Source organism: Synchiropus splendidus, chromosome 7, assembly GCF_027744825.2.
Source record: "Synchiropus splendidus isolate RoL2022-P1 chromosome 7, RoL_Sspl_1.0, whole genome shotgun sequence".
Classification (NCBI taxonomy): Eukaryota; Metazoa; Chordata; class Actinopteri; order Syngnathiformes; family Callionymidae; genus Synchiropus; species Synchiropus splendidus.
This window is the reverse complement of record NC_071340.1, coordinates 5,195,895-5,211,589: the sequence shown is the minus strand read 5'-3', so window position 1 is coordinate 5,211,589 and position 15,695 is coordinate 5,195,895. Positions and strand designations below refer to the sequence as shown.

General features: G+C 41.2%; 1 protein-coding gene across 1 annotated transcript in view; it reads left to right on the top strand.

The window, feature by feature from the left end:
* Positions 1 to 15,695, top strand: part of tmem8b (transmembrane protein 8B) — a 47,383-nt gene that overhangs the window by 15,967 nt on the left and 15,721 nt on the right. The window contains exons 6-10 of the mRNA XM_053871955.1: positions 1,160 to 1,542; positions 8,957 to 9,053; positions 10,541 to 10,664; positions 14,310 to 14,452; positions 15,360 to 15,538. Of these exons, the coding sequence (XP_053727930.1) occupies positions 1,160 to 1,542; positions 8,957 to 9,053; positions 10,541 to 10,664; positions 14,310 to 14,452; positions 15,360 to 15,538 (926 nt within the window). The remainder of the gene's footprint in view (positions 1 to 1,159; positions 1,543 to 8,956; positions 9,054 to 10,540; positions 10,665 to 14,309; positions 14,453 to 15,359; positions 15,539 to 15,695) is intronic.

Here is a 15,695-nt window from a genome sequence, read left to right as displayed (position 1 = left end):
TTCAGAGACAACAGCATGAAAACAAGGCTGAGCAGGAAAAGACTTTGAATGTGCTCTCTGTAGACGCTCTGTGCTATATTTGATGGTTCTGGGCCAGTCATGGTCAACGACCGTCACGCAGGCAGTTGCTTTTGTGAACATTGAAAAAACATTTGCTGAAACCTGTTGGCAATAATAATCTCACGGATATGACACAGTAAATTCCACCACTTTGTTATAATTGAGCTGTTCATATTGTGTGAGACAAGGCGAAAAAGGAAAGGCCAGGTTCCATATTATATCTCAGTTTTCGTGATCCCTTTTTGGCAAGTCCTAACTGGTTGCCACAGCAGCTCCTCAAGCATGTTCTGGTCCTATCCCCTTCTCCTTCTTTGTCCAGCTTTGTCTCCCCTCAACATGTGTTTCAAACGTCTGAATGTGCCAGTTAGAAGTCTTCCATCTCCTTTCTCCTATTGCATTTTTTGAACTGAGTCGTTCCCTCTTCCTCTCATACTGCAACCTGCTCTTGCACTCTTAAATTAATCATATCATCCGCAAACATCATTGTCAGTTTGTCCATTTTGCAAAACTATGATGCACAAGAAAAATGCTTTGAAAACTGGTACAGACTACTTTTGGTTTGTCTCCACTAAAGGGATTTGACTTTTGTATTGACCAATACATATGTTGACATTTACCTCTGCGCACAGATAAATGCTATATCACATGCTATATTGATGTTTACATGTGCACCCACCATTAAAACTGCAAACACTCTAAAGCGCATTTTAAGCAGCATTCCAAAAAGTGCTATACCGTATAAATACAGCTTTATCATTATCATATCAATGACTGTGATGATGTTCACATCTGTATTCCTGAACTTTATTGTGGGGAGACTTTAGATTGGGGAAGACAACAACAACTATTATCTGTAGGTTAATAACTTATTTATTTACTGCCAATAGTCAGTAATGGTGATGCTGTTGAGAACGAAGTTTTTAGTGACTATTGCAGGCTTAACAACTCACTTTTATGTACTTGATAATGATATATTACAGACAAATAAGCAGGTATTGCATTTTTATTGCATATTATTGATAAGTAGTTCATGTATGGTTATTAATGTTCCCTAATCTAAAGTGTGAGCGTAATGTGAATCACTGTGAACACATTCCAGATTGCTCCAAGTCTAACTTGTCCAGAGACCAGTCCCCGCCAGGATCCTCCATGAACATGCCCCAATCCTTCGGAACAGCAATGGGCTTCTCCTTATCTGATACACTCTCCATGGCATCGATACCGAGCTTGTCTCACAACTCCACCCATCTACACACCTCAGAGGAAAGTGTGGTGTTCCTGGCTCCCACTGCCGGCACCAACAGGTGTTGGCCCATCCGCCCGACCCTTCGTAACGAGCTGGACACGTTTTCTGTTCACTTCTATGTGTTCTTTGGACCCAACATATCGATTCCGCCGGACAGAGCTGCAGTGTTTGCCATCAACCTCATGCCAGTTCTTGACAGCGGGGGAGTCTTGAACATGGAACTGAAGCTCAACATGGTGAGTTTTTGGATCTTGATTCTCATCTGTCTGCATTGGATTGCATTGGTTTCTAAAGCTGGCAATACCTTTGCTATTTAGAGCATCACAACTGCTGGGTATTCTGGTTCTCAGGCTGTGGAGTGTAAAAAAAAAGCTTTGACCTGTTCTTTTTTTTGCATATCTATTTTATTTAAATGATTTGATTTAATTCACTAAACTTTGCTTTAAAACGGACCAACAAAGTGAACTTCTCAAATTGTGTTTCTGTGCATAGCTTGGTTGGTGGGGTGAGGGAGGGGAAAAAGCTGAAACAATAATCTGTCAATGGTATCGGAGTAAGTACAGCTGTAAAACAAGCACATTCGGTTTCATTTTTGTTCAGATAACTGTCTAAAAAAGTTATCTGTGACAGCCAGAGCGAACACTCGCCTCCACAAAATGCGCTGAATATTTCAGACTCCCGCTCCAGGACTCCGTCTCTATCATTTGGATAACATTTTTACATAAGGACCACAACGCATTTTGAGGTCGCATAAACAGCTATCTGGCTGCGGCGGGAAAAGCAGCAGAGCAAATGCCGGACAACTGTTTGTGGTAAATGGTAGATGGACTCAATTCATACGACAATTTATCAACCTTAACAGCCCTCATAGTGCTTCAGAACTTTTACCTTGTTCCCTCAATCTCACTCTGGTCCGTACACCGATGTCGGGAGTTGTCAAATCACCAACAGCAAAAATGGATTCAGAGTCTTGCTCAGGGACACATTTTGCAGGGGGTGTGGAAACTAATCTCCTCCTCAATCTTATCACATGACTCCTTAGCTCTGTCAACTTTAATTGATGGTCACCATGGCGACGCTAGGTTACAGATATTTATTGACTGTCAGCAGCCATAAGAGAGAGAGAGATTATCTTTTTACAGACAAAGATCTTCGCGTGGCCTGCTCTTTTGCTGCGGTTCATATTTTGCACCAGTGTGATCTTGTGTTTTACATTTGCTGTACATCTACTTTCGCTCGCCTTTTTGAATCTGGTCTTTATTTACATATGAGTAAACATGGCATCTTTAAATAGTTTGGTAGAAGAGACTGTATAAGTCATTGTCCATCTTTTTTTGGACTGACACTCTTAAGCGTTTTCCATAGGGAGTCTGCCTGTGTAATTGAACGGAAGGATCATAATAATGAAGCCTTTTTCCTCGGTGGCTCATCTCTTATTTATGATTAACAACAATGGAAGTGCTGTGAGCTCCATAACTCTATTTTTCTTTATCAATGATTACTGTGCTTGGACAGAATAGTCAAAAGAACCATTCGATTCCAGGCCAGTCCTCTTTGTTTGCCTGGGCATATTTGTGGATGATTTGGCTCGAGCTCAGTCAGTGACCACTTTCATGTGTCCTTCCCATCATGGAGTGCCATTCCAAATGTCAGCGTGCATTTGAGGTGACCATTGTAAACTGAACTTGGACACGATGGAGTTGCCTTCTCTTACCACATACACAAACACATGAGTGTGAGACTTGACCACCAACCCTCCCTGACTCGGTCATGCAGACTCGTATCAAGACTACTACATCCAGATGCACATGGACATTTGGGATGCATCGATGGTGCTCTTAAATCATCTCGAACTATGTGACTGAATCGATCCAATCCCCAGGTCTTCTGAAAACATACTCTTAAGTACGGAGAGCTTGTAATTGTCAGTCCAGTTTGATATCAATAGGCATCATACAAATCTGATGGACAGTTCCCCACAATCAATTATTTTTCGAGAATGTGCCAGAGAAAGGTTTGAGAGAAAGTTGAAGCCTTGGATAAGCAGTAAAAGAGGAATTACCATGATCTTCATCTCCTCCTGGCGCGGGATGGTTTGAGACTAATAGACAAACAAACCCATGTGGACAGAAGCATAAACCTTTTGTGGCCGTAAAGATGATTTCAGCGGTTAAAATGCCAGCGGCCTGTTTACTCCAGACTCCCTGGGTTTTATGATATGCAACGCTACGCCCATCTCTCATCTCAGCCTCGGATCGCACAGAGCCTAGACTGACTATCAATTATCTCACATCCCAGCGGAAAACAAATGTATTTCCTAAAATGTCAGAAGGAAACGCTGACAACATTTTTGCTTCAGATAAGGAGGTTAGTTAATTAATTGGATCATTTATTGATAGCTCGCAGTGACTCGGATGCTGGTGATTATTTTCCAGCAGATGCGCTGAAATGTAAATGATGATGCGGGTGTCCTGCTGCTCTTTTGCTGGGAGAGAGCCCTGAGAACAGCCTTTGTGGTCTTGCTTGGTTCACTTTCATTTGCGGGTTCTCTGGCTGTGTCGGAGATGGTGCTGTATGATACCAACTGGCGGATCTGATAGCACAAGTGAAGAGCTGTGTTTGTCAGGGGGACTGTCAAGCGACATCCTTCTCTGGGCATGTTACTGCCCCCCTGAGCGATGATCTGTCACTCGCTGGTCTCAGGCGGTGAATCCATTCAGTCGTGGCCAGAAGGGAAAGACGCTGGGAGATTTGAGTGTCTGCTTCGCCTAATTCTCTGAAAGCATGGTGGTATCCTCACTGATATTTTTCACTTAGTATCTATTTATAACATTTTCTATCGCTGGGCCTGATGTTCAAAGATAAACACCACATGGCTTTCCTTTTTGCTGGATTCAGGGGTGGAGACTTATCAAGCAAAGAGATACATAAATAAAATTAAAAAAAAACATCAAACAGAAAAGTGAGAAGTGAAGCGGGAAAGAATTCTGAAGGGTCCAAAAATGCTTGTATTTAAATGCCTAGAATGCCATATACCCTTTTTGCAGATTTGACGTGGCTTTTATTTGACAGTAATTGCCTCCTAGCATTAGCTTCTAGGGAATTTTCTTTTTTTAATTGACAGAATCCCTTGACATAATTGGGCCAACCTGCTGCCAGGAATGCCCTGTAACAGCAGCAGTTTTATCTAGTGAGCTAATTCAGGAATAACAGTGAAACATCCATGTTTTTCATCGGTGTACAAGATTTCATGACATTAATCCCTCTGAATTATGTTTCAGATTAACTTTATGTCTAAAGATTTGCATCTCAAATCAAACTTCACCCATGGAGGCAATGCCTCCAAATATACAGCTAAAGGTGGCAGGACCTCAGGCGCTGTCTTTCTAGGCCTGCCCTATGGTTGACTGGCTACCTTTTCAGGGTACACCCTGCCTCTCACCGCAGGTAGCTGGGATGACTTCACAAATGTCATTCCTGTTGACAGAGTGAGGGACTGAAGTAAGCATTCAGTCATTCATTCATATTTCCATGTCATCATTCATCACTATAGTTTTCTGATTCTAATTGACATACTGTACCATGTTGCTGTAGCAGGCTTTAATCCTGTTGTCCGCAACCGATATTTCAGATGATGAGTTCTATGTTGGAGAATATTCAAACTCCTGGGTGAAGGTGCATTCATGAGCTTCGAGAAGTAGCTCAGGAATGCTTTGAGAAGAAACACTGCAGTGTAAATTGCACAAGGGGTCAAACAAAATGCATATTTACGAAACTATCCCATAACTGTATCTTTAACAAGAAATGTGAGTTGAGATTTTTGTGAGAATGCTCAATAGACTTTCATACAATTGTTCTTCCCATAGGCCATGTTCTTATGGCCTATGCTTATTTTGTTTTGATCCCACACCGTTTTCGTTGTACCAACACCATTCAAAATCCAAAACATGGGGCTCAGCCAGGAATCGGGCGGAATTTCTTTTCTTGGACTATTGATACAGAGTACCCAATACATTCCAGGATTTGTCCCGAAATTGTCCCATTGTAGCATGAATTTGCATGAGACTCAAGGAAGTACAATTTTGGTCCAGTAAGCCTGAAAGGCTGTCAAAGTCCTCCCAATTTCAGAAATTCAGTATTTCAGTGTTAGTGTACAAAAAAATTATTTACCGGTATATATAAGAAATTCAGTATAAAAAAATCTGCAACATCCAAAAATTCAATATCAACATTTCCAATACCCCAAATTCTAAAAAACTAAAACTAAAAACTAAAACTAGAAACTAGAAGCACAGCTTTTCCACTTTTTTCTGATGCACTTGTGTGATTCCACTTAAGCAAACGACCTTGAGTTTATCCTCAGTTATGGCTGCTCCCCTCACAGTTGTGGCTAACAGCTGCATAATGGCTCAGGAGGGCAGAAGTATGAACAATAAATGTGATTTATGCCACAACACATCCTACGTTGCTGCAAAGTGCTTTACAAATTGCGTCGATAAATAAGAGAATTCTGTCCATGAATATTAGATGAAGCTGATAAATAAAAAAAACAACAACAGAAATTAAACATGTCAGGTCCTCACAGATATGAGGAGCCAGAGGAGCCCACAAAAGACAACGGAAAGCACACATTCTGTAATAGTATCTTGATTTTAATTCCGGCCTTCACGCTGTCTTCTATCAAACACAGAGTTTCCTGCTCTGAGCTGATAAAAGACTGGAGGACGATCAAACGTATCCGAAAATCTGACTTCCTCAATTTGATGTTTGTCCTGGAGGATGGACTCAAACACAAATACACTTTAAATCCTTTGAAAAAAAAGTACCAAAAAAATTATTTACCGGTATATATAAGAAATTCAGTATAAAAAAATCAGCAACATCCAAAAATTCAATATCAACATTTCCAATACGACTGAGCCATATTTAAATCATCTGGTCTTCACTGTTTCTTTTACTGCCAAGTCTCTTGACGGTGATGGTCATGTGACCATAATAAGTGTATGACATCGCTAATGTCAGTGAAAATGATGAGATTCAAATTCACATCTTTGATAATTGTTAGTGTATCTGAAGTTGAACCAACCAAAACTAAGAATTTAACCCATTAAGTGCTAGTTTCACTACTCTATTTTATTACTGACAATATCACATCCTGTCTATTAATCGCCACTTTACCACGGTGGTGCTGTTTGAACCTCCCAGAAACACAGGAACTATGCTGCCGGAGTCATTGTGCCCTGTTATGGCCCCTAAACAAGTCCGAGCTGAGGGGCAGGCAAAGAGCAATCTCCCAGGATTCCATTGCTGGGTGGCAGGCTGGGCAGTTGACACTGAAAGACAACGTGAAGGAGGAGACTCAATGGATGCTCATTGATAAAGTGTTTGGAAGTGACAGTAAGGAATCAGTGGCGGTGACGTGGACACGGAGTGACTCTCAATCGACGTATACATATGTGTCATGGGTGCAGAAGGTGATGAGAAAATATTTGAAGTTTGCGAGTGCTGTGGCAGGTTGAAACAGTGGAGAAAACTGTGATGTGTATTAGCAAGAATGGGACACTTTTTTGGACAGAAGTGGTCACTACCACTTGGGAACCAGAGTTAAAGGAAATTAAATCACGAACTGAGAGACTGAAGGAGGGAAGTGCAAGATATGAAAGAAGTATAGACACAGCTCAAGTGGAGGCATTTTGAGGCTAGATGGTTTGGACATTGGAGAGACAGTGTTGAACCAAGAGACCTTGAGATGGAAAATGTTAAGAACACAAAGTCTTCCACTCTTCCTTGACTCTTCCCCTTTGATTCGTTGAGCTCAACGCTTGTGTATCTCAAAAGATAGCCTGCTTGAGAGGGCAGGGGAGATGACACACAATAATAACTCCAGTGGGTGTGACTGACTCCTACTAGCTGGAGAATATAGGCCAGATGGTAAGTCTAGGACGTTTGAGATCTCAGCACAGTGTTTGTTGTGTCCCAGCATTAATCTACAGCTGTGCAAAATCTCTGAATATACATCAGCCTCAGTGGGTGCCAAGGGGCGAGCGCAATCTTTTTTATTCACAAAATAAGTGCTCAAACTTTTCTCTACAACTGCACTCCCTCCTGGTAGCAAGTCTAATGTGTGTGTTTTTGGACAGAAAGTTACTGATGTGGAATAACTGAGGTGGCAATTTGAGTCTCTAACTTGGATGTTCTTTTCTGCATGAATCACACCATACTCTTCCGGTCTTCGCTCACTTTTGAGCCAATTAACTTAAGCAGATGCAGAATAATTCTCTTTTTATGAATGCAAGATGATGGTGCTCTATTATTAATGCTGATAAACTGACAACAGCTTCACTTGCCGGATGGCAGTCAGAAAGGAAAGGCTTGATGTGTTTGAAAGTTCAGAAAGTTAACAGGGAGAAGAAATGAGTGGATCTGTGCTCACTGTGAAGCAACAACAAGTGAAATTCCCAAGTGTTGGATGCATGATATTGACATCAGTATTTGAAACTTGGCAGAAAGATTTGTAGACAGAGACACTGGCACAACAACAGGAACCACAGTTAAAAATGTTGTTTCACACGTGTTGTGAAAGGATGGTTAAGGTTGGTTAGGTTTTCACTCATGGATGGTCAACCTTCTGTCAGGATTGTGACTGATGAATCAGTACAGACATTGGAAAATCACACATCTTGTGGTGTCTTCACTCTTCGCTGAGAAAAAAGGCCATTCTGGTAAACGCTCATTAAAACTTTAAATGTAAAAAAGTCAGATTGTCTCTTCCCGCCCTGAAACTGTTATTGAAGATTCTATTATCAATTATACACTGTCCGATGATCCCTCTAAGCTGCACGCGTGCGTAATTGTGCACAGCTGATACGATCTCTATTAAAATATCTATGCTGCGCAACAAAATTAATCCTGAACTGAATATAAATTGCTACAATTTCCGGACTACGGGGCTTCTTGCCATCGAACAGCAAGTAGTAGAGCTGCTATTTGAACTGAACTATTGGAGCTGGCTGATGTTTAAATGCTAATTTCTCTTAAAGCTGCTCGTGGTCGGTCAAAATGTGTGTGTGCACAGAGCGACGGCGTTACGCAGATGAGAGAGAGAAACGAGAAAGACAATGTTTCAGTGCAGGTTTCAGACTACAATACACAGAGACCACATGCTAGTGAGGTGAGAAAATTAACTGTGTAGTCAGTGAAAGAAACCTGTTCCTTGTTCGTCTTAGCCTGATCCACACAGGCTCACTGTCAATCCATGATGAGTGGTCACAGAATACTGTGACAATATATATATATATATATACATACATATATATATATATAATTCAGTTATACCCATATGTAAATATATACAATTCAAAGATTTTTTTTTGTTACCTATTTCAATGTAAAATTTTACACGTGTTCTATTCCTCAATGTGAATTACTCAGATTGTAAATAATTAAAAAAATATATTTTTTTAAAGCCATTCTAAACGATTTCAGCAGTCACCACAGCCATCGCGCAGAGAGTTTGCGTGTTTGACACATGAAAAAAACAGTGTCTACTTCTAAACTTTAACGTGACCCTATAAAATGGCGAGGTGGAGTGCACCCACCAAATCATGAACTATTCCATTGTGTAATGTTTCCTTCTCACTGGTTTTGCAGTCAACTCTGAAGGGTTCCAACGTCACCGTGTTTGGCTGCCTGAATCATGGGATGCCACTTATCCTGAGGGAGAACTCGTCACTTAAATGCGAATCAGGTGAGTTCACTCTGTTGATCATTAATTGTTTAAACACTGTCTGATGATCGATGGAGGGACTGTTACTCAGACTCACTTCCAACTCACAATTTTGAGTCACCTCAGTGCAAAAACGAGGGTGTTTGCTGAATAAACAGTTTGGGGTCAAAGCAGTTGACTTGAACTTTGTCTAAGTATTAAATAGGGCTTTCCATTTTCAGGTTTTTTTTCTTTGTTTTTTTTTCAGATGTCAAATTGTAGCTGCTGAATTAATGAGATGAAGACTCTGTTAATGTGTCAGTACAAGAGAGTATAAATATTCAGCAGCTGCTTGGCAATAATGACTTTTAAGTCGGAAGGTTACAGTCCCAGAGAGCGCACCAGTGCCAGGTTGTTTCAAGGTTGCTTTGGATAAAAGCACCTAAATAGCATGCAATGAAATTTAATATTTAGACATCACTGTTTTGTTTACACAACCCTGTGTTACATTTTGAATAAAAATACAAGACTCCTGACGTGGTTTTGAAATGTTAATGCTTAATAGTTTCATTAAGGCTGCCAGATGACTGCAAGCATCACGTAAACTTTTCGTGTCTTAAAAGGTCTGATCAATCAATCCATTGTCATTGGCTATTCTCTTTTACGAGACCTGGCAGGACGGCGGCAAATACATTTAGGAGTCACAACATGAAATATGAAGCAAAGCATTTGGCCACACAAACATACACATCACAATCTTCAAAATATTTGAAAACTCGGTCAGAATGGAAGCTGCAGACACCAACAGTGTCCCGTATATTTTGATTCTACCAGAGATAGCAGCTCTGATATGTAAAAATGTGCGGTGTGAATTTAAAAGCTCAGACAGACCCTGTCAACCAGCCGATCCAGTGTGGTTGTCTGAATCCTGGCTTGCATATCTTTTCTCAGTAAAATAGGGTTTTATCAACTTCATTTTGAAAGACCAATAATAATGCACACATATTTGTAAGGTTGGACCTTTTCATTTTCAGTCAACTTTGTAATAGTCTCATGTTTTCATAAAACATAACTTTGCATTTATCTGCATATAGCTATAATGTAAGTTGTGTTTGAATATAATTTCCATTAAAAATGCAAAGAAGTATTCATGTCTAAGGGAAACAAAGGAGGTACTGATATTGGTCCCTGGGGCACGTCTTTTAGAACAGGAGGGTTGGCGAAAGAGCTAGCCAGCGGATTGAACTCATTTTGGTCTGACCCAGGGGCCCAGTGTGGCCCTTGGTCATTAATTTGTTTTCATAATGTTGTAGATGTATTACGGTGGCTCAGCAGAACCAGAGTAAATCAAGGAGAGAAATGTCTAAAATGACGATGCAAGTCATATCAAATGATATTTTGGGGTTGTTTTGGCAGAAGGTAGCCACATAAACTAAAAATGAAGTGCTCACAAATGTATTACAAATGTATTTGCCTTCAGTTTCAGTTTTCCAGACATTAAAATCCCTTGCTATTTTCTTCTTCTTTAGAATCGGTGGCCGGGTTTCTCTTATCTGTGAACGCCACGTCAAACATCACCAAGCTTCGGATTCCATATCCACAAACAGGAACCTGGTACCTGAGTCTGCGCTCGGTGTGTGCCACAGAACATGGGTGAGACAGCCGAATCACACTCTATATCACACATCAAGCAAAAATCAAGAAAGAAGGGATGTGTTGTTCTAGACACCATATAGGCACCATCTGTGGGAATAAGACTAATGTTGGGGGATAATAAAAGGCCTGTCATCGATGCCTGTAATGGTTTTGAGACTTACCTTCAGACGCATAACCTCCTCTGCTATTAAAACTGTTTGAAAAATGTTTAAGCCTAAATTCATAGTGTAAGATATTTCCCGTGCAGTGAGCAGTTGTACGACTGCTGCTCATTATTTTTTTACTTTGTGTAATCATTTCCTCGCGTGCCCCACCGAGCTTCTCTGAGACAATATTTGCTGTCAGTTAAAGGGAGGACAATAGAAAATCAGGGCTTTCCAAACGTCTGATCGTCATTCAATCTCTGCTTTGTTGACTGATATTAATAATTCAGAGCTCTAATGTAGACGTCAAGCTCAGTATTTTTTGGCAGATTCTTGCACCATCTGTCACCATGTAGATTCATTTGGCTTCACAAGGGCGCAGTTAACATAATTAGCTTTAGAAATAATGAAGTAATGATTGTGTTCAAGTCTGTCAAGAGGCAGGTCGAAGATCTGGGTGGAAACAACGCAGCTTCTCATGCAAAATGTGGTTTTAAATATGGAATGGCTTTGAGTGTGTAAATGATTGATGAAGCATTAGTGGAAGGGGATGGAAGAAGTTTGGGGAGCTCATGCTCTACTATGTGAGGAGAATAATAGCTATCCGTGAAGAGGGTGTGTTGTCATGTCTTTTCATCCTCCAATTCCATTACACCCTTCCATAAAACCATTTCCTGCGACTCAACATTCAATATTCACTGCACTCCAGTGTTGCTGGAGATGTTGCATTAGATACATTGGACAATGTCATACATTCCTGTCTCACACTTTGGGTTGATGGTACAAGACAGGCATATTCTCACAAATATGAGAGCTAAATTCTTTCAAAGGGTATGAATATGTTAACAGGGAGGAGGCCCCTGGTCTACCCCAGGACACGTTGGACAGGACACGCGATGGACACGCGATGACTCTGATGAACTGGAAATTGATCTCAGATGTTGATATTTATAATGATGGTACCGTCAAGTTTTGCAACACAGTCATAAGGTCGTGTCATGTCCCAAACGTCAACATGTGTCTTCCACAGAGCGAGACTGTGTTGCCTCAGTATTTTCCTGGAGTAGTAGGAGGTCTCTTTCCTTCAGCCTCAGAAGCTGGACATTGGCTATGCAGTGTGGACTTTACTGAAGTAACATACAAGCCAACATTCATTGTCTTTGTACGTCTCCCTTCTCATCCTGTTGCATGCTTGTATTTTTAGAATAATCCTAAAGACAAATTATGCACACTAGGAAAGCACTCTGTGACCACAGACAAGCAACTCAATTCCGCCCATAGTTTGATTTTCATCCATTTTTCTTGTCCTACATTCTAAGATCATTCTTGTTCATCGGCAATGAGATTCCATCAGAACTCCCTGGGTTCCCGATAGTGTCAACAACCACAACACATTTTGACTTCAAATAAATCAAGCATTATCTAGTTGTATGACGTGTTTCAGAAAGTCCACATTTGTAGATAGATAGATTTCAAACATACATACGCCGGCAAAAACATCTCAGCAGCGGTGACATACACATATATTTAATTTTCACAAAGTCTGATTCGCTGCCAACATTTTAGCACTGGGTTTTTTTTTCATCTGAGTTACCGATTGGAATTTGGCAGGTGATTATGATGATGTGGTCGATTGTGAATATTTTGTGAATGTAACCCTGACAACTGATGATTTATGCTGTCCCACACTGCAGTGTGTCACTTTATGGCTCTGATTAAATAAACTTGTGTGTCATTTGTTTATCTCTGACACGACATGTATCACTATATATATATATAAACAGCATTGATGGTGGCTGGCATGTAACTGCTGGTTTTATTCTGACAATCATTCAACCAGAGAATGTAGCAAATGCACTTCTCCTCCAGCTCATTGTTCAATTAACACAGCTGCTCGCGTCTTTATCTTTTAAGTCTTATCAATCTGCGTAATTGTAGCAGAGACAAGAACCTGTCATTCACACCCGCTCCTCTTCCCTGCAGCAACACCTGATTGATTCTGCATGTGAAACTGTTGGAACATCACAGTCATTGTGCATTTTCACAACACAGCAACACTCCCTTCTCCCACTTCATGTGTTGCCATCTGTTTTCAGATAAACTGGACCCCCCAAGTGGATTTGTGGGTGTCGAAACAGCATAATTTCATTATGTTTAGTCTTCAGGCAAATGGTCCAATATAGTTATAGTTAGCCGATAAAAAAATCAGTGGAATAACTGTGAAAGTGAATGGCACCAACAGTGATGGTCTTCATCCATCTGAAATAGTAAGAAATTATGCACATGTTTTGTGTTTTTTTAGCTTTATTAGTATGGGAAATGTTATTATTTTTGAAATGTAAGATAGCAATGGGGATAAAGCACAATAAACTTGTCTTGAATGAAAATAGCTACCGATACTGCACGACAGACGTTCAGCATCAACATACAGTATTTCCCCTTCTTTTCACCGTCTTCCAGGAGCCATGTAACAGAACTCCACCTTCACTTTGGCACATGAACAGCCGTGACCAGGCAAATTCCCACAGCTGAGTTCAAACAATCCTCTGACAGCAGATGTATATAGGTGAATGATAATGGATAAGTGAACTGCAGGCAGAGACCTGCACCTCAACCGTCCTTCCACTACGCTCCTCTACGGCAACGCTTAATGAAGGAGCATGTCCTTCTGCCACGTTCAAATATTTGCTTGCACATGTCCGGGTTAAATGTCAGGATTCGAAATCTGTCAGGCTGCCCTTTAGCACATCAAGTAGTGAACTTTAGACTCGAAAAAAGATGCCCTCAAAATTAATTAGGAGCAACATGAATATCCATTTGGTAGCGTAGGTGTGTGGCAGCCTTGTAGTCCATCCATTGTTCAGCCACAGGGATTCACTCTGAGTTTGCGTTTCTGCCCCAGGTCAGCTGGGAAGGACTCCAGCAACCCTTGGTCTAGCAGCACGACCCCTTATCTTCCTGGTGGTGCTCTGTCACACTTATCCCGCCTCTGTGACGCGTGTGCTTCACAATCTGTCAAACTTCAAGCAGCACCACTCCAGTGGTCTTGAATGAACTCTTGATACCGTTTGAGGTCGAGAGACGAGAATCCCCATCATGACCTGATCTGGAAAGATTGTGTTGTGCAGTGAAGGCATTAGAGAGTAGTATACTCCCTATATACACTCCTAGAGAGTAGTAAAAAATATTATGCTTTATGCTTGGCGTACTCATAGGGTTCCTCTCCCAGTCTGTCCGTCTGACTATGTGTAAGAAGTCTGAGTTATACGTACAATGAAACACGTGGACTCGCAGAAGTAATTCTTCAAATCATGAGCAGAAAATGAAGCAGTCCTGGTTCTCCACACTGGTTTATCATTCTCGCTAGCAAGCACCTTAATATCGGGTGTGAAGATTGCACAGCTGAGCCAAATGGGATTAGATTGAACAGAGATTCATCACCGTGATGTTCCCTAACTCCATCTGTATTCTGCCCGTCTCTTTTTTTAATTTTCTACAGCTTTCAGTCGTGCACCAATGTGACAGCAGAGGTATACATGCGGGCTTATTTGACTCCGTGCATCAATGACTGCGGGACTTATGGCCAGTGCAAACTCCTGCGCACCAACAACTACCTTTACGCTGCGTGTGAATGCAAAGCAGGTATGAATTCCCAAAGGAATCTTGAAGATATGTCAAACAGTCTGTCAGTGTGCCACCTCTATATTTTCTCCATCACCTCCAGTTTCCATAGAGAACAACTCTGGACAGCAATTACTTTGACTGTTTTTTTTTTTTTTTTTAAATGTAATAACAAACGGACTTTAAGTTACATTAATTACTTCAGAAACCAACAATTAATAATAAAAAAAACACTCCTGCTTAATTTGACAGTCAAGATAAGCCTCAATTTGAAGCAACATCTTCACAAATAGTTTGTGTTTTAATGGAGAAAGCAGCACTGTGATAAGAAAATGTGTGACGACTGGAACGACGGAGTGCCGCTGTCTGATGAGTCATGATGAATCCTAACCCCTTTTGGTTGGACAAAAAACATGGTGATTACGAGCAGCTGCTCAGTAAAAGACGAGCTTATAAAACCCAGCGCAGCATGTCCTCAGCTGGATTTATTTTTTCTAAAGCCTGCTTTGATGGTGATTTATCAGACACGCTTTTAATTCACTGAAATTCAAACTTCATCTCCACAGCAGACACTTCTTTATTCAGCACTTGCCCTTGGCCTCGCACGCCCATCGCCGCAATTATTTCATTAATTCTCTCTCAATCAGTCTACCGGCTGATCCACATGCATCTCAGGAAGTGAAAACATTTCAGTGCTGCAGGGTTTCACTTAAGAACCCTCTATAATGAGCTTAAAGCACTTCCAAATATAAATTCGAGACATGTTTACAAGGACTAGTTGGTCGGTCCATTCACATCCTTTATCTCCATTGAATGCACAGATCTTCATTTTAGACTTTTGGAAGTTTACTTAAGGACACTTTTTGTGTAAGTTGAAGTAGATGAAGGGAGACAGATGAATTTTCATCCTCTGCTCTCCCGCTGTTAGGCTGGGACGGCTGGGGCTGTACCGACAACTCGGAGGCTTATTCCTACAGTTTCCAGCTCCTCTCCACGCTGCTGCTTTGCCTCAGTAACCTGATGTTCGTCCCGCCTGTGGTCATCGCAGTGCGGAGCCACTACCTGCTGGAGGCTTCTGTCTATATCTTCACCATGTTCTTCTCCACGGTGAGTAACTCGTGCAGCTCCTCAGACACAGTAGTGGCCTTGGAAAATAGATGGCGCCGGGCAATGTTAGGACCGCTATGGTATTATCACAGAGGTTGAAAGAGAAACACCTGCGATCATTGCTTCAGGACTGAGGGTCTTTTAGTCCGCTGAGCGT